This window comes from Bactrocera dorsalis, chromosome 6 (assembly GCF_023373825.1).
Source record: "Bactrocera dorsalis isolate Fly_Bdor chromosome 6, ASM2337382v1, whole genome shotgun sequence".
Classification (NCBI taxonomy): domain Eukaryota; kingdom Metazoa; phylum Arthropoda; class Insecta; order Diptera; family Tephritidae; genus Bactrocera; species Bactrocera dorsalis.
Window position 1 is genome coordinate 20,111,486 of NC_064308.1, and position 20,023 is coordinate 20,131,508.

General features: G+C 38.4%; 1 protein-coding gene across 1 annotated transcript; it reads right to left on the minus strand.

Annotated features, from left to right (window-relative positions):
* Positions 1 to 1,877: 1,877 nt before the first annotated feature.
* LOC125779554 (uncharacterized) lies at positions 1,878 to 19,698 on the minus strand. The gene is made up of 2 exons (XM_049460917.1): positions 14,517 to 19,698; positions 1,878 to 2,204 (listed from the first exon to the last, which is right to left on the minus strand). The coding sequence occupies exons 1-2, from the start codon at positions 14,700 to 14,702 to the stop codon at positions 1,926 to 1,928; spliced, it is 465 nt and encodes a 154-aa protein (XP_049316874.1). The 5' UTR covers positions 14,703 to 19,698; the 3' UTR covers positions 1,878 to 1,925.
* Between the last annotated feature and the right edge of the window lie 325 nt (positions 19,699 to 20,023).

Consider the following 20,023-nt stretch of genomic DNA (forward strand, 5'->3'; position numbering starts at 1 on the left):
GTTGCTTTATAAGCTTTACTTGATTTTTAAATAAATTTAACGGCCTTTCTGTTATCTGGATATAACTTTCGTTATCTTCCTGAGCCGAATGAGTGGTTGCACAATTTGAGGCGATTTCATCTTCCTCAGCATTGCATTCCTCTATTTTTATGCGTGATAACGCATCCGCAGCGTAATTTTCCCTGCCCGGGATGTATTTCACGTCGAAATCATACTCGCTGAGGCGTATCTTCCATCTTTGCAGTTTTGCATTTGGCTCCTTTAAGTTATGCAACCATTGAAGTGGTCTATGATCGCTGTTGATAGTAAACTTCCTACTATACAAATATGGTCTAAAATATTTAGTGGCCCAAACCATTGCTAACAGCTCTTTTTCTGTAGTAGAGTAATGAAGCTCATGCTCATTCAGAGTGCGACTCGCAAAGCAAACTGGGTGACTTTGTTGGCTTAACACTGCACCCAAGGCCACGTTAGAAGCGTCTGTAGTTAGCGTAAATGGTTTTTCATAATTTGGGTACACTAATATAGGATCTTCAGTTATCAAAATTTTAATGGTGTCAACGGCATTTAAATACTCTTTATCTTGAGCATTTATCCAGTTACCTTTTTTCAAACAGTTCGTTAGCGGTTTGGTAATTTTTGCAAAGTTTTTAATGAATTTGCGATAAGAACCCGCCAAACCCAAAAACTGTTTGATCTCTTTTCCGTTTGGGGTACAGGATAATCTAAAATCGCCTTAATTTTATTCGGGCTTGGCTTTATGTCTGATGGGGTTACTACATGTCCCAAAAACTCTGTTTCATGTTTTAAAAACTCACACTTGGCAAGCTGTACTTTAAGGTTAGCATCAGACAGTCTTTGGAAAACTTTATCGAGCGCTTCGATATGCTCCTGAAGTGACGTGCTAAACACCACAATATCGTCTAGGTACACCATGCAATTTTTACAAATTAACCCTTCCAATACTGTGTTCATCAGCCTTTGAAATGTAGCTGGGGCATTTTTCAGCCCAAATGGCATACGCAAGAACTCGTAATGCCCTCCTTGTGTATAAAATGCTGTTTTCTTTCTGTCAGCAGGGTCCATCTCGATTTGTTGGAAACCCTGAGCCAAATCCAAGGTAGAGAAGTACATACATTTACCTAACTTGTCTAAGATTTCATCCATGTTCGGGATCGGGTACCTATCGTTATTGTATGTATTTAACTTACGAAAGTCGAAAACTATTCTCCATTTCTCCTTCCCTGATTGATCCGGTTTCTTAGGTACAACCCACAGCGGTGCAGAGTACGGGGAATCGCTATGGCAAATAATCTTTTGCTCCAGCATTTCCGCTATTTGCCTGTCTACTTCCGCTTTGTGCACTTCCGGATATCGGTAAGACTTTACGTAGATAGGATCTTCGTACATGGTTTTGACTTTGTGTTTTATTTTGTGGGTGAAAGTTAATTGATTTCCTTCCTTATAAAAAATGTGGCTAAATTTTGTCAATAGGCCTTTGATCTCTTTATATTCCTCAATATTTAAGTGGCTTAGTCTAAATTTAGTTTCATCGTTGTCATCATTCATAACATTTAAATTACTGCTAAAGTGATGTACCGAATCATTTTTATTACAAAATGAATAAAGCTTTCCACTTAAATTAATAGTCCTATTTTGAGAATTAATTTTCGAATTCAGTTTCTTAAGTATATCAAAACCTAAAAGTCCTTCGTAATTTTCAGAAAATGTATACACATAGAATTTTAAATTATGTTTAGTAAAAGCAGCTATTTCCTGCACTTTGTCTAGAACAACTTTACCTGTTGACGTTTTTAAAATAATTGGTTTTACTTCTGTAGTTTTATTACTTAATATATATGGTTTAATTAAGCTTACCGATGAACCCGTATCTATTAGAAATTTGCTTTCTTTGTTATTGAGTGTCAGTTTGATCGATGGTAGTCCTCCGAGGCTTCTAATTGAAAATTTGAAATATCCTGATCCTTTGGCTCAGGTTGACCATATCTTCGTATTCTTGATTGATTTGACCCAACGGAATGAGATGCTCGTGTTTGTAATGAACTTGTTTGCAGGGCATTGCCTGGGGTATGTGTAATCGGACTATTTAATGAGTGGGTACAATGGTTTTGTTGACTGGGTTGGCCAACATTTACCTGTCTGGATTGATTTTGACCTAAAGTAGTATTACTGGATGGGACTCCGTGTGTATGAAAGTTGTTGTTATTAACAGGTAGACAAAAATGATTTCAATCGGGTAAAGTGTATTTATGAAGTTTGTTATTATTAGGGTAATGGGGAGCGCGTGAGTTAGTTTTTACAACATAGTCGTAGGCATCATTTTCTTTTAAAACTTTAACTGCAGACTTTACGTTAGTGGCTAGGTTTGCATTTATCATCGCAGTTAAATGGTTTGGCAATTCCGTTTTAAGAGTTTTGATACTTAATTGTTCTAATTCATTTGTCAAAAATGTTTTAGTTAGGTTAGGTTAGGTTAGATGGCTGATCAAGAGATCGCACATGGACTAGTAGAATTAGTCCTTTGTGAAGACATTGAAAAATGAACTCCCGTGTTCGGACTTAGATATCGGCAAACCAGTATCCGATACAAATCTGCAGAGGCGCTTAATTTCTATGCCCGCCAGGTCGGCGGGTGTTATGAAGCTATGTGCCCCCAAGTATCTAAGTCTTGACCTCCCATAAGCAGGGCAGTCAAGAAGGAAGTGCTGGCTGGTTTCCACTGCATCCTCCTCCAAGCAGCTTCTGCATGCGGCGTCCGGTAAGATTCCCAGTCTTACAGCATGTATGCCAATAGGGCAATGGCCCGTTAGGAGCCCCATCATTAATGAGAGGCTAGCCTTACTGAGGGCAAAGAGATCACCAGATCTTCTGCGGTCTATCTTGGGCCAAAAGGTCTTTGCGACCGCACAGGTACCAATGCTGGACCATCGCTGACCGAGCAGTCGCGAGGCCCAGCCATCCAGTAGTGGAGAACAGGAGGATGCAGGAGCACCTACCCGTTCCGATTCTACCGATAGTGATTCTAGGGCGCCTTTCCGTGCCAGCTCATCAGCCTTGCAGTTACCTACGATTCCGCTGTGGCCCGGCACCCACACCAGTCTTATAATAAAAGCACTCGCCGCCAGAGACAGTGACGCCAGACACTCTTCGACCAATCTTGAACGCACTGTGAACGCGTTCAAGGCTAGTATCGCCGCTCTGCTATCTGAGTGAATGGTCACTTCCCTGAAGGTAGACACTCTTTTGAGCAGCATGTCTGCTGCTACCTTGATGGCTGCAACCTCAGCCTGGAAAACGCTGCAATAGTCGGGAAGCCTGAAGCTGGATTTTATGGAGAGCTCCCGACAGTAGACCCCTCCACCGATCTTCCCCCCAAGCTTCGACCCATCCGTAAAGAAGCTTACTGCCCCTCTCCTCCAGCGACTTCTTCCCTGCCAAACCTCCCTCGTCGGTATATGTGCAGAGAAGGAGCCACCGGAGTTCGATATGGCGACTCCATGATCCAGATGATCCGGTATGAAGTCAAAGCTTGTGAGGATATCCGAGTGTTCAGATGCACGCCGCTTTAGGACCCAGACTCTCTGAGCCTAATAGCCACCTTTGCGGCCATACAACTTCCGGCAATATCCACCGGCGTTATGTTCAGGATTGCATTAAGTGCTATGGTTGGGACGGACCTTAATGCACCGCACATGCTGATGAGCGCAGCTCGTTGAACGCTCTCAAGTTTCTTTGCAAGTGTGGTCTTCTGCAAAGCCCTCCACCACATGAAGACTCCATAGAACATTATGGGCTTGACTATGGTGTCATAGAGCCAGAATACCACTTTCGGTGAGAGGCCCCACCTCTTGCCAATAGCTCCTCTACAGCAATATAAGGCAATCGATGCCTTTTTGGCTCTCCTCGATATTCGGCTTCCATGAAAGCTTCTTATCCAGGATGAGCCCTAAATACTTCACTGTATCCGCCGGTTGCAAGCGGATACCTCCCAATAGCGGTAACGGCGCCTCCGGGATCTACTAAATAAAACCATTTCTGTTTTATTTGGATTGATGGCAAGTCCATTTTCGACCGCCCATTTCGTTACAACGCTGAGATATCCCTGCGTCAATTCATACACGGTGCTTAGAAACTTTCCTTTCACCTTAAGTGCTACATCGTCTGCATAGGCAATCACCCGACAGCCGAGATCCTCTAGCTTTTTGAGAAGGTTGTGAACGACTAGGATCCATAAAAGAGGAGAAAGAACCCCCCCTTGCGGGGTTCCGCTGCTCACACTCCGCCGCGCGAGTTACGTAGCCTAACATAACAGTCTGGCAACTATCCCTCTCATTACGATATACAATACATATGTTCGATATTCAGCTTTATAAGCATATTGTAAGCATTAGTCATTACGATACATAATACATATGCACGATATTAAGGTCTCTTGTAAGCTTTATAAGCATATTGTAAGCAGTCTTAAGATTCACTTTGACAAATAAATGTCGTATACATAATATACGAACATAACTGGCGCAGTCGGCACCCAAAAAAAAGAAAATGGAATCTACTTACCCAAAAGACATTTTTAATGAGTTAAGCAGCGTGGTTTATAAAAAGTCGGCTTCGGTATGCATTTAAATTTTGTAAAATAACTATTTCGGCTACATACATATATAAGTATATATGCTGCTAACTAAAAGATAAAGTGCCTAATGCTGTATTTTGATTTATAAAAGTAAAAGAAAAGAAAATTGAGATGAAATTACAATTTTGAAATTAGAACATATAATTCTATAAAAATCGATGCTAAAAATGAAAAATTCATTAAAAAAAGATTAATTTGTGAGACAAAATTACAATTTTGTAATTAAAACGCATAATTCTACAAAAATCGATGCTAAAAATAAAAATTCATTAAAAATGATTAATTTATACAATAAAGGGGCGAAAACTACTTTATACCCAACAAATACATAAATCGTAAATTTAAGAAAATGCTATCTTGAACTAAAAACTACATACATTCATACATTTCTAAAATATATAACTCAATTTTATACCTACAAACAACTATGGAAAAAGCTACATTACTACTACGTACTTAAAATCGAGCAAACATAAAAAAAAAAAATATATTAAAAATATCAAAAAAAAATTAAGCTAAACTTAAAATTAAATATTGACGTGCTTCGGTAAACAATTTGAAAGCATAAACTTATTAATATTTTGAGTGCAAAATGCGAGTTTGAAGGAATTTTAATGTCGATAAACGAGACGATAAATGTTCATGAATAAAATATATGCCTAAATATGCATAAATATTGAATGAAAAGCAATTCGAGTACAAATCTAAATTACAAATTAGCGCTAAAGGCATTTAAATGTTCATTAGTCTATTAACAAATTAAAGAAAAACATATTGTTATATACAAACAATTTAATAAATTGAGTAATAAACACTCAAAACTACTCAAAACTGCGTATATATGAAACTTATGTGAAAACCTAATTAAATTAAATTAAATTAGTGTATGAAAAAAAAAAAAAAAAAGAAAAAATCGAAAAACAAAACACACAACACGTGGTTAACATGCATTTGAAATTGAGAACAAAACAATTTTATGAAAGTTGGCGTATGCAAAGAACTACATAACTGCATAAGGTGGAAATCCAAATTATAACTTCTTTTTTTTTAAGTGAAAAACTGTATTTAATATTCAAAATTCAGTATCACATTCCGAAATTTCAAAAAATTAAATTAAAATAAATGAAAACAGCTTCTAAGTTGCATAATTCGGCAATTCACTCTTTTTTATACTACCATCCAAAAAACTATTATCATATCGAAATAAAATAAGTCAAAACTCAAAATCCGTAAATTAATGAAGTTAAAATCAACAAAATATACAAACTCAAAATAGACAATTCGGTAACCTGTAAATTAATAACGGCAAATTATCATCGCTAATGTGCAAAATAAAATAAATCATATTATACATGCCACGTTGTAACATAACCTTTATGTCACCACATGGTTGCAAACAATAAGGCCAAAGAAGTATATAATACATAACAGTTTTTGTGATCGGATGATCAACTCCAACAATCCAACCAACGGTCCAACTAGCGGTACTTGGCAATGACAACTAATCCAATTAGTTCCAGCGAGAACCAACCGGCAATAACAATTAATCCAATTAGCACCAGTGAGAACCAACCGGCAATGGCAACTCATCCAAATAGTTCCAGTGAGAACCGACCGGCATTGCCAGCATTGCAGCTGTCAGTGAGCGATATTGTGAAAGATGCACACAGAGTTCACGAATTCCGCGGAGACGACATATATGCTCTCTCTTCATTTTTACGAGAAGTCGACGCCATACTTGCAATGCTGTATACAGATCCAACAGCATGCGAATATGTATACCGAAGGGTAATTCTAAATAAAATTCAAGGTAAGGCAGTACATGCAATTCGTACTATATCGCCAGATGCAAACTGGATCGAAATCAAAGCAACTCTAATTAGAACTTTCGGCATTAAAGAGACATACCATCAACTTTACCAGCAAGCATTTGCACTTCGACATCCTAGCATTAGAACTTATTTTGAATTGTTAATTAATATATTATACAAACTAAACGAGAAATTTGAATACGATGTAAATGAACCAATAGAATTTAGTCCTATAAATAATGAAAAAAAAAATTTTAAGAACATTTTTGAATAATATAGACGCTGATTTGGCTTCAATAATTATAAATAGGAATATAAATTGCTTATCAGATGCTTATAATTTATTAGAATGTGAAGGTTTAATTCGTAATAAGTGTAATAGTACAAAATTCAATGATAATTACTACTATGCAAAACAAAGTAGACATACAGATTCAAATTATAACTATAACAGAGATCAACAAGAATATAAAATAAATCAACAACATTTAAGAAATCATAAAAAAAATTTTCGGAAATTCTATCCTGATCAAAATAAAAATTTTTGGCCAAGGCAAGAAACAAAGAATTATTCAAGTCAAGCTAATAATAAATTTCGGTTGCGAAATTCCAATCAATTTAATAGCCCAAATTTTAGAAAAAGTGAGCCAACGAATACCGATTACGATAGAAACCAAGTTTCAAATTTTCATGTTATGGCCTCAAGGGAACATTACCCATAATAGAGCTACACATAGAAAATAATAGTGTTTTATGTTTAGTAGACACTGGCTCAACTACTTCACTTTTAAATGAAAGAATACTACCTTATTACAAAAGAATTCCACTTCAAGTTCCATTAAAATTTAAATCTTTAAATAGCGAAACCAAAATTAATTTTGAAATTATTACTAACTTACCAAAAGAATTCGAAAAAGATGCAACAATGTCATGGAAGTTAACCAGCTTTGAGGGAAAAACTTTTGATGCAATTCTAGGACAAAATATTTTAAAACCACTTAAGGCAATTATTAATATGGACAAAGAAAGTATCACTATAAATAACATCGAAATTAAATTTGTGAAAGATTATCAATACAGTAAAATAAATGAGTTTCATTATTCAAATACAATGAATATAAATGAAAAAGTTTTACAAAATTTGTATAAGAATTTAAATACAGAAGAAAAGAGCGCTTTAAACAAAATACTCAATAATTATCACGATTTAGTCTACACAGAAGGCCACCAGTTAAGTTACACTAACATAACAAAACACGAAATAAAAACAACTACCGACAGACCAATTTATACAAAAACTTATAGATATCCTCAAATACACGAAAAAGAAGTAACTGCACAAATTAGAGATATGCTGAAACAAGGCATTATAAAAGAAAGTAACTCTCCTTATAATAGCCCCTTATGGATCGTACCCAAGAAGACAGACATAACAGGCGAGAAGAAATGGAGAATAGTAGTAGACTACCGCAAATTAAACGAAATTACAACGGACGACAAATTTCCAATACCGAACATCGACAGTATACTAGACAAACTTGGACGAGCACAGTACTTCTCGACGATAGATTTAGCAAAAGGATTTCACCAAATCCTCGTCAAAGAAGAAGACCAGTTGAAAACTGCTTTTTCTACCCCCTACGGACATTACGAATACGTTCGGATGCCGTTTGGTTTAAAAAATGCTCCAGCAACGTTTCAAAGACTTATTAACAGTATTTTAAAAGATTTTATTAACAAATTTTGTGTTGTATATCTGAACGATATACTAATTTTTTCCACCAGTTTTGACGAACATGTTACAAGTATCAAACAAGTTTTGGCGAAGTTAAGAGAAGCGAAACTAAAAATCCAAATCAATAAATGTAAATTTTTTTCAAAAGAAACCCTATACCTAGGTCACATTTTGACACCTGAAGGCGTTAAACCTAATGCAAATAAAATAAAAACTATTTTAGAACTAAAGATTCCAAAATCCGTTAAACAAATAAAATCGTTTCTCAGTATGTGTGGCTATTATCGCAAATTTATTAGGGATTTCGCAAATGTAGCGTACCCGATGGTAAAGTTTCTAAAGAAAGACGCCAAAATAAATATAAATGATCCAAATTTTATCAATTCGTTTGAAAAACTAAAGAAAATAATTACAGAAATTCCAGTACTTAAGTATCCGGATTTTAGCAAACGTTTTGAGTTGGCAACCGATGCCAGCTCCTTCGCAATCGGAGCAGTGTTGCAGCAGGACAAACATCCTGTTTGTTTTGCCAGTCGAACTTTAAACGACCATGAGCGTAATTATTCGGTCACAGAAAAAGAGCTGTTGGCTATTGTCTGGGCTGTCGGATATTTTCGCCCATATTTGTATGGCGTTAAATTTAATATTACGTCCGATCACCAGCCTCTAAAATGGTTGTATACAAAAACGCAAGGAAAAGATGCTAATCCAAGGCTTTACCGATGGTTAGTTAAACTAAGCGATTACAATCTAAACATCGATTACATTAAGGGAAGAGATAACCACGTAGCAGATTTTTTAAGCAGAATCAATTCTGATACTCATGAAATAAACGTAGGTAATGACGACAGTTCAAGCTCTTTAAATAATAACGCTAGTGACGATACAATTTCAATGCATTCCGATGCTGAAGATAGAAATAATTACATTGGTATTTTAGACACAGTAGTAAATAGATTTCCTGTTCAAATAATATTTACAAACACTAAAAGTAAAGAATCCGAAATTATAAATAATAAAAAAAAGATTTACATCAGTTTAGAAGATCTAAGTAATAATTTAGAAACAATTTTAGAAAGAAACATTTCAGGTTCAAGAATTGGAATTTATACAGATCTCGACGATGAAAAATACAATATTTTACAACAAAAAATTTTTGATATATACAAAAGTAAACCAAATTTCAAATTTTTCAGATGTTCTTACAACGCAAAAGATATGGCTTCAGAAAACGAAACCTTTAAACAGATTCACATGTACAATAAAAACGAAACAGGTCACACTGGTATTAACGAAAACTACGAAGGATTGAAAAAATTTATATATTATCCAAATTTAAAAACTTTGATACAGAAGTATATTAATAATTGCGTTACATGCAATAGAATAAAATACGATTGCAAACCAGTGAAACCTAAGTTCGCAATGACCGAAACCCCAAAGGATAAAAATCAGATCATACATATCGACATTTACACGAATTCAAAATCAAATTTTTTAACATTTATAGATCGATTTTCAAAATTTGCTACTGCCTACTACCTTGAGGACAGAAATCACCAAACAATAATTGAGAAACTAAGACAATACCAATCACAGAAAGGACATTTCGAAAAACTGATAACAGACAACGAATTTAAAAGCGTAAACATTAGGGATTACCTCAGAACAGAAAATATAAATTTACATCTAACAAAACCAAATAATCATACTGGAAACGCCGACATCGAGAGGTTACATAATACACTAACTGAAAAAATTAGGATGTTAAACATAGAAAATAACTTGTTAGGCATTAAAGAAAAAGTAAGCAAATCCATTGAATACTACAATAATTCATACCATTCCATTACAAAAGAAAAACCAATTAATGTAGAATCAGGAAATTGTAACAAAACAAATATATACACAAAAATGATTAATGAAAAGAATAGATATTTGAATAAAAGAAATCTGGATAGAGAAAATTACCAAGAAAACAGGAGTAAGGGTTACATTAAAAATTATAAAAATGTTCGTCATAAAGAACAACCGAAGTTTATATTTAATGAATTGAATAATATACATGCTAAAAATATTAAAAGAAAATATAAATTTCATGATAAATTTAACATACAAGAAATTACCTAAAACAACAAAAAACAAAAAAATTAATAAATGGATAACAAACACAAACAAAAAATAAGAATCTAATAGATATATATGTTAAAACAAACAAAAATTGTAAAAAAAAAAATTTTTAAAATATTATGGATATATGAAAATATTTGATTTATATAATTATTATAAAAAAAAAATTAATTGTATTTCTATTACTGATTACTTATGATATTATATCACAAATCATGTAAACTTCAATTTTAACGGGGGGGAAGTTACGTAGCCTAACATAACAGTCTGGCAACTATCCCTCTCATTACGATATACAATACATATGTTCGATATTCAGCTTTATAAGCATATTGTAAGCATTAGTCATTACGATACATAATACATATGTACGATATTAAGGTCTCTTGTAAGCTTTATAAGCATATTGTAAGCAGTCTTAAGATTCACTTTGACAAATAAATGTCGTATACATAATATACGAACATAAGTCGCGCTCGCGCTGCCCCATTTTGCTTCGACCACTCTGTCGCACAGGAGACTGAAAATGAGGTGCTTGAGGTTCGATTCAACCCCAAGACCGTCTAGTGCAGCTACGACTGCCTCTGACAGGACATTGTTGAAAGCTCCCTCAATATCGAGGAAGGTCCCAACCGCGAAGTCCTTGCCCTCAATTGCTTCCTCAAGCCACGACACGATAGTGTGCAAGGCAGTGTCCACTGACCTTCCTTTACGATACGCATGTTGCGCTCCTGATAGATAGTTCCTCGGAATGCGCCTCCATAGATACCAGTCCATCAGCCTCTCCAAAGTCTTTAGTAAAAACGAGGAGAGACTGATGGGCCTGAAATCCATGGCCGTGACGTGGGAGCCCCTGCCAGCCTTCGGGATGAACGTAACCCTGACTCGTCTCCAGGCCCCGGGATGTAACCTAATATGATGCAGTTTGCATAGATCGGTGCCAATGAGCCGCATGATACCTTAACAGCCTGCAGCAGCTGCGCTGGTATGATGTCGTCCGGTCCCGGGGACTTGAACGGTTTGAACGAATTTATCGCCCAAGTCAAGTGACGCTCATCCAGAAGGCCGGCAAAGGCCGTGCGATCAGCATTCAACGCTCCGAGAGATACCTCCGTGGAGGACGTGTTACTAGGGAAGTGAGCGTCAAGGAGCATCTGTAGTGTATCTTCACTGCTCAGCGCCCAGTTCCCATTTACATCCGTAAGTTACCACAGGGACACAGGGTTTTTCGCGCGAATTCGCCTGAATCTAGAGGACTCGTGAAAGCCCTCCACTTTTTCGCAGAAGCTCTTCCACGAAGTCCTCTTAGCCCTTCTTAGCTCGGACTTGTATATCGAAAGTCCTGTTCTATACAAGACCCAATCATCGAGTAGCCCACTCCTACGGGCCTTGTTGAATAAGCGTCTACAGAACGTCCTAATTTCCGAGAGCTCCAAAGTCCACCATTGAGGTTTACCTCTACCCTTCGGTGCTTTCAATGGACAGGAGCTCTCCAGTGCAGTGTTGCACGCCGAGCTGAAAGCTTCGACCCACCCATCCACCACATCGGCGGTGGCCAGCGCGCCTGCCCCCGGTGCGCGTGGAAGAGTTTGCCGAAGCCTTCCACGGTAACCTTCCCAGTCCGTTTCTGGGATTTCTGAAAGATTTCCTACGAGGACCTTCACCGTCAAGACTACAGCCGATATATCTATAATCAGAAAAGGAGTGGTCATCGAGAATCCTCCAGTTCGAGATCAGCGGCGCAATCCTTTGTGAGGCTAGGGTGAGGTCGAGAACCTCCTCCCTGCCTGCGGTCACAAAAGTAGGAGAATTTCCCCTAGTGCAGATGCAAAGATTTTCGCTAACAATAAAATCAAAAAGCGACTCACCTCTAGTGTTGGTATCCGAGCTCCCCCAGATCAAATGTCGCGAGTTGGCGTCCGAGCCGATGATGACATCAGCACCATTCCGGGACGCTTCATCCAAGGCCCTCCTTAGTAATGCGGGAGGTGGCTCCACCTCATCGTCGTGAGGCATATACGCAGCGACTAGCCAGATACTCTTGGTGTCGCACTCTAGTTTTGCTGTAACTACGTCAGCGTTGCTAAAATTAGGTAATAGAAATACCGTTACATCGTTTCTGACCAGCATACACGCTCTATTTCTCCCTGCAACCTTGGCCGCCAGCAGCTTGTGGCTCTTCTTCCTTAGTCCCGATATTCCGTTGCTAGTTAGCCACGGTTCTTGGATCAGGACCACATCGGCTTCGTCTTGCTCCAGACGAAGCAGTAGATTGGCGGAGGCCGCCTTTGCGTGATGGAGGTTAATCTGGAGGAATCTCATCCTTCAGACTATCCTCTAGAAGCGCCAGTTCAGCGCTTAGGTCATGGTCGACCCTCACCTCCTCAAACAATTGTTCGAGGCTGAATACGGAGTCGCCGATCGACGATCCGCCTCCAGTACTCGCCACGTCCGAGAGTTTTGGGTCGTTTTCTCTGAACGATTGACCATCGTTAACGCCTTCTCCCTTCTCCCCCCCATCTGCAGCTAGGGCGCCATCAGCCCTGGCATCCGTTGGGAGCACCTTCAGTACCACCATTTCAAACCCATAGCTGATGGCTCCCTTGGTTTCGCTAAGAGGACCGATGGACACCGCGTTAAGCATTATCAGGGCTTGTCGATATGGTTCATCCAGCCTTATTACTCTCCAGTCATGCGCGGGGAGTGAGGAATTGCAGTACCTGAGGATTTCCTCTATCTCCTTCGCAGTAGACGGTTCGGCCGGCAGCCAGACGCGAGCCCTAGGGCGAAGAGGAAGATCCTCTTTGTCCACGGCCTCCAGTCTGGCCCCCTTCCAAACCTCCCCCACCAGAGAGACTGCCTTTTTGTATAAGATGGCTGATCTTTCATCGGCGCATCGAGTAAGCTTATGCAGCCCATGGTGCCAACCGGCACTAACACATTTTGGGGGTGGCCCAGGGTTTTCCTTGATCACCCTGAGGAAGACCGAAGAGATAGCCGCCGCTACTCTCTTCCATTCTTCATGGGAGATAGCCCCGTCCTCCCTGCTGCAGTCGAGCACTCCAAGTATCCTTGCGCCAGAATCTTCAGCAATCTCGCTGAAGGTTGGCGCCGCCCCCGTTCTCGGTTTTTTGCCAAGGGAGGTTTCTCCCTCGTGCGACCTTTGCCGCTTAACCGCTGATTCCTGACCAGCATGCTCACCACCGTAGCGTTCCACTATCTTTGCCGCTAGTCGACGGTCCGACTTCAGCTTCCTAGCTAAAGCCCCTTTGCTAATGCCCCATGTGGACCCCTTCATAACTCTAGCAGAAGTTCCTCTGCTAGTGCTGGCGATTCCGCCGTGTATGAAGGCTCCACCCTTCACTACCTGTTTTGCCGGCGGGTTTGCGCCGGCTTCCCTCATCCTACCGCCTGATGCGGAAACTCCTATCAGGGTCCTAGTTCTGCTGCTACTTGGCGATGATTTCGTCGTCCCGGGAGCAGCGGCCCCCCCTGGGACAGATCTGGGTGTCGATTTCGACGCCCCTTCACCTCCCTTCGTCACCTTCTCGTCCGTGTTTATTGGTGTTGTGTCCATGCTATAAGGGTCCCACTCAGAGCCGCTATCCAACCCCCGAAGAGGTAGTCGCCTTTAATGGTCCCAAGGTTGTCTCAGTGATGAGGCCAAGGCGAGGGTTGACGTACGCCCTTATGAGGCAGTACGTTCAGAGCCGACTAGCGTAAAGAAGGAGTCCTCTCAACTTACACCTACCACGCCAACTTAATGACGACGGGGGGGGGGGGGGGGGGGGAACGTAAACTGAGCCCTGCCAAGGTTTAACGGGACGGAGGCAGTTTCGACATTAGCCCGACAGCCATTTCTGATGGGTGTCACCCCATCATACTCAGGTGCCAGAATGCCGCCACCACCAGCCCAGGGTTCTAACAGATCCAGATAAGTTTCCTATTCTAAAAACCAGTTCGATGCCAGAAAAAGTCGTCAAGGGAGTTGTAAGGCCGAGAAGGCCGCAGGCCATTTGGCGTTACCCAGGATGCACCAGCGTGGAGGCGACCTGCACTACATCCCAAATGTTTTAGTTGCACTACTTTCATTTTTTAATTTAATACAATCTTTAATTCTACAAATTGCGTTATTTATTTCCTCACAAAGAATGCGTACACTACCTTTAAATTTTATGTTACTAATTTGTAAAATAAGAGTCGAAATTGGAGTGTGTTCTCCAAACTCATCAACTAAAAGTTCCCTTAACGTGGACCAATCTGACGGCTGCTCCCTTCTTATGATGTCCAAAGCTGCCCCTCGTAAAGTTTTTAAGATGCAGTTAAAATAAAGGGCTCGCTCAGCCGGCTGCGTTGGTGCAACCACAGGCATTATGGAATCAATGCTATCGACATACAGTGCTAAATAATTAGCATCACCATCAAAAGGCTAAATTAGTTTAATATTTTGCATCACCAGCTCTCTTACTTGTTGTGCTTCAGCCATGTTTATTTCGTTTGTTTCAGCGTTAATATCTAAGGTTCTTAAGTACTCATTTAAACTTTCTAACTCTTTACTTAAGTCCATCTATTACTCTTTTTATATTGGAAAGTGCGGAGTATTTAAATCTCTCATCGCAGCGAATATATGTTTGTTATAACAACACAATGCAAAAAATGAATAGTCTATTCTCAAAGACAAAAACAAAAAAGTATTCTTTTGTTGTTTCGCATTGCTCTCTGCTTCAAAAATATTTTTGTTTCTCACGTTTGTAAGTTACAACACAAACAATAATGCAGGTATGCCGACTGCTTAGTGTTCAAAAGTATAGCGCACAATTATGTTGTTGTTGTTTATGCACTCACTTGTTGCTATTATTTAGTTTTTGCTTGCACTATTTTTATTTGTTTCACTTAGTGCGATTTCTAAGTTCCACTTCCATTTGTGGTTTGAGATCAAGGTCAATTGAAAGTCGACCGAAATCAGTTAAAGGCAACCAGAGGTCATTCAAATATAATAATACCAACAAAAAGATTAACGAAAATAAAGAGTCTGTCTTTTTGTTTTGTACTAACATATATTCAAAGTACATTTTTGCTTATTTTATTTTAACTCTGTTTAACAGCTAAGGTTAGAAAACACTTTTATTTATTATTATAATTGTTTCATATCTTTATTGAATTATTCACATAAATTATTTTTTAAGTTCACGTAAGAAATTAATTTTTGTTTGTTTTAATATTTAATTTTTGCGATTAGAACATAGAATGAATATAGGTTCGTTTTAAAAGGATCTTTTTCACAGATCCTACCGACTGCGCCAGTAGAAAAATAAACACACGAGATTTAGGTTTAACTCAAATTATATAACCTTTAATTCACTTCAAGTGCTTAAACAATAATGATTTCCTAATCATAAGCTTACTTATTCGCCACCCACACTACGAGCTCCTATCTCTGAGTAGTAGTGTGAGAGAGGCGTTTAGGAGTTGAGTTACACACGTACATATGAAGTCGACATATATACGTATATATGTCACTTGTACATGTGACTACGACTATTATAAGAGTAACCGAAAAACTTATCTTCATTGTTCTCCTTCGCTGTTCTACCTCGAGCCTTTTCTTCCCCGTTGACCGCTGCTATGCTTTACTGTTTGCTGCGTAACTATGTACCCGTCGCTGCCGATGTTTGCTTATATGCTCCGCTGTATAAACTTATATATGTTACCGCTGTTCAGCTACGCCTCTGTTGCTACCGCTTTCTTCATGTGTTTCGATTTCACACTGTTGCTGATGCCGTCTTCTTATTGGTGCAAATGTTTCACCAACTCATTGGTACTGCTATTTCTATTAGCAAGCCGTTATTTTTGCCGTTAGTCATTGGCGTTCTAACGGAATCGCTTAACGCTCCTTGGACTGTCGGTGCAGTACCTTCGTGGTCTTTACGTACCACCACTTTCGTTTGATTTTTACAAACACGCTTATTACTTTCCAAAAAATGTCTTTACTGATTCACGAACGCACACTATCATCAAAGTTTCGCCACTTTACTCGCCAGTATGTCATTTATTTTTTGGCAAAAGGTTCACTTTTATTTCTATTATAAATCACTTTTAACCTTTTTCCGAAAATCTTACTTCGAGGTCATTCCGCAAGTATGCCTCATAGTCTTTTAGTTTTAAAATCCGTTCACTTTTCCCGGGGTAATTGCACTTGGGCATCCCGTTTGAGCCCCCACTTGTAGGATTTTTATATTAAAATACATTTTTAAATTTGTAGAAATTCTCCTTTCAAATTAAACTGTTGATTATTTTAAAACATGGAAAATGTCACTCAAACTTCACAATGACACGAGTGTGTACTGCCGCGCTCGGCGTTAAAATCTAGAATGAATACATTAATTTACGCTTTGGTGGACAACTTCTACCTAATCCACAATTGGCATCCACTATTTGACATTCGGATAAGTGGTTGCCACACGGACCTCAATTCTAATCCCACATGTATGTATTATACATATATGCCGATAATATAAAGTAGTGTGTATGTATAGTTCTTTCTCATTCTTTCCTGGCTTCATCCTACACATTTTCGTATTTGTGTCTTGTCGTTTTTTCCGTTGCATCCGGCTTGAAATCACAACGATTCTAAAGAAGTTTCACTTCAAAAAATGAATAGGCTGTTGTATGGGAGTATGTTATAGTCGTCCGTCCTGATGATTCCAACTCATGATCATGCAAACATCAAAGAACATTTTATAATAACTTAAAAAACGTTGTCTTGAAAGCGGATATAAACCCTTAGCCTCTTAGGCGGAATGGTGCAGTATGATTTATAGTACTTTTTCATCATATGCAATTTTACGTATAAATATCTACTCAGATATGTATATTGATCAGTAAATTTGTTGCGGAAGTTTTTTTTTTGTAAAACGGGAAACAATTAAAAGTGTTTTTTGTTTTCAAGTAAAATTATTCTTCTTCCATTTAACCTCATAGTATTATTGAAGAACTTCCTTGTTTTTGAAATGATTATTTGTGAGTCTTAAAATCATAGAATGATTATTTGTGAAATTCTGGCTCCTCATATGGCCAACCATTGTATAATGTTAGGTATAATAAGACGTAATTAAATTAATATCGGAAAGAATAATATTTAGAGAAGCATAACTGGAAAAAATAAAATTTAGTCGCCTTGAACTAATCTACCCTTCTTCTTCTTTACTGGCGTACACCCCGCTTACGTGATTATAGCCGAGTTAACAATAGCGCGCCAGTCGTTTCTAATTTCACTACGTGGCGCCAATTGGAGATTAAAAGCGAAGCCAGGTCCTTCTCCACCTGGTCTTTCCAACGGAGTGGAGGTGTTCCACTTTCTCTGCATCCCCTGGCGGGTACTCCACCGAATACTATAAGATCTGGAGTGTTTTCGTCCATTTGGACAACATTATCTTGCCTGCGTAGCCGCTGTCTTTTAATTCGCTGAACTATGTCATTGTCCAATGCGATGTTCGCCCTGGCCAACACGCAAAGGACCATAAATCTTCCGCAGAACCTTTCTCTCAAAAACTCATAACATTGGCATCATCAGATGTTGTCATCGACCATGTCTCTGCACCATATAGCAGGGCGGGAATAATGAGTGACTTATAGAGTTTGGTTTTTGTTTGTCTAAAGAGGACTTTACTTCTCAATTGCCTACTCAATCCGAAACAGCACCTGTTGGCAAGAGTTAGTCTGCGTTGGCTGACAACTTCAGCTTACACAGCCCTATTAGTGGATACCAAATTCAGACATCACGGCATAAAGGCAGCTTCTTTTCCTGCTGTCGAAAGCAGCTTTGAAATCAACGAATAGGTGGTGAGTGTCGATTCTCCTTTCACGCGTCTTTTCCAAGATTTGGCGAATGGTGAATATCTGGTCGGTTGTTGATTTACCAGGTCTGAAGCCACACTGATAAGGTCCAATCAGTTAGTTGGCGGTGGAATTTAATCTTTCGCACAATACACTCAATAGAATCTTATATGCGATGTTGAGGAGGTTTATCCTTAGGTAGTTGGAGCACGTTGTGGGGTCTCCCTTTTTGTGGATTGGGCAGAGCGCACTTAAATTTCAATCGTTGGGAATGATTTCGTCCGCCCATATTCTACAAAAACTCTGATGAGAGCTCCTCGCCCCGTCGCTTTGTTGTTCTTCAGACGGATAATTACTTGGGGAATCGGGTTCCCATCTCGTGGTGTTATTCTTTCACTGCCATTATGCAGGTTGGAGAAGTGTTCCCTCCATAATTTTAGTATGCTGTGGACATCAGTCACTACATCACCTCTAAGGTATCTTCAAGAGTATGCTCCAGTCTTGTAACCTTCTGTTAGTCGTCTCATTTTTCTAGAATTTTCGAGCATGTTCCTTGGTTACCCAGAGGGTACTTGGTCTAAAACCGGAAGTCGTGAGCTGCTTAAGCCATATGTAAAAAAAACGTTTCTGACCACTCCCAAGTGAATGGCAATCAGAGATCTTTCCTCACTTAAGTGAACTAGTATAGTAGTATAGACGACTCCATCCTCCACTACTACTCTACCTAATTCAACCAAATTTGGAGCATAAACTTAAAGTCCTCATTTCAGTTAAATATACGTATTTCAATGATTTATGGAAGTTTTACTGACTGAGACATGTGGCAACATTCTTCCAAAGTCCATCGGTATTAATAAGTATAATATTTAAATACTAGGTTATATTTCAGGTATATAAACATTTGCAGTATTTCGAAATATTTCGTTCTTCTTCCTTGAGGGTCATCCTTGCTTAATTGTTTTAAATGGAAATTTCGTAGGCTTAAATGAAACAAAATCCAAATACTTTTTTGCTATTAATAGCATTTGCTAATACAGCTCGTCTATATTTGTATACGCCTCTGAAAGCCAACTAACGGTTAAACCTGTGGTTAAATACCCAACAGTTTTACGAGAGAGTTTCTTAAGGCCGATTTGACAACTCTAATCGAAACTCTTGTGTATCTACGATCGTTCATCCCTTTTTTACGGAAAGACTTTATGGACGGTTGCACGGTGTGTTTGTATTAGTTTCCTCGCTATTTTTTTAATGTAATGTACATATGTTTCGTTTGTCGTAATCTGCTGGGACAAATACGTATGTATTGCACTTCACATTACGTGTCTCTGAATATATGTTTCATATTTATATACATACTTATATACATATATATGAAGGGCAAATATGAAGAGAAAAACATAAAAAAACGAAAAATATCTTGACATAATCCCTTACAATTATTGACAAATATTATTCTTTAGTTTGAAATAATTTTTCTAATGTATTTTGTTTATTGCTGCACATACACATTGTTTTGGTACTCGTTAATATATAGCGGGATTCTGTAACCAGTCTCTAGTCTCTATTTGAGACATTTTGAGGCAAAGTCTCAATTTGAGACTAGTTACTATTCACTAAACAGTCTCTAGCGTTAGTCTCAAAATATTGAGACCTGGTAGTTAGCCGGTCACAAAACTAAAAAGAGCTCTTGTCTGCCATTTTGAATATACTGAACAGAGATCATCATAGATATTAATCGATTGTCGTATTTTTATATTTTGTAAGCAACTCAAACACGAAAAAGTTAAAAATAAATAAATTTTACATAAATTTCGTAAATATTATGAAACAAAGTCAACATATATTTTCATTTTTATT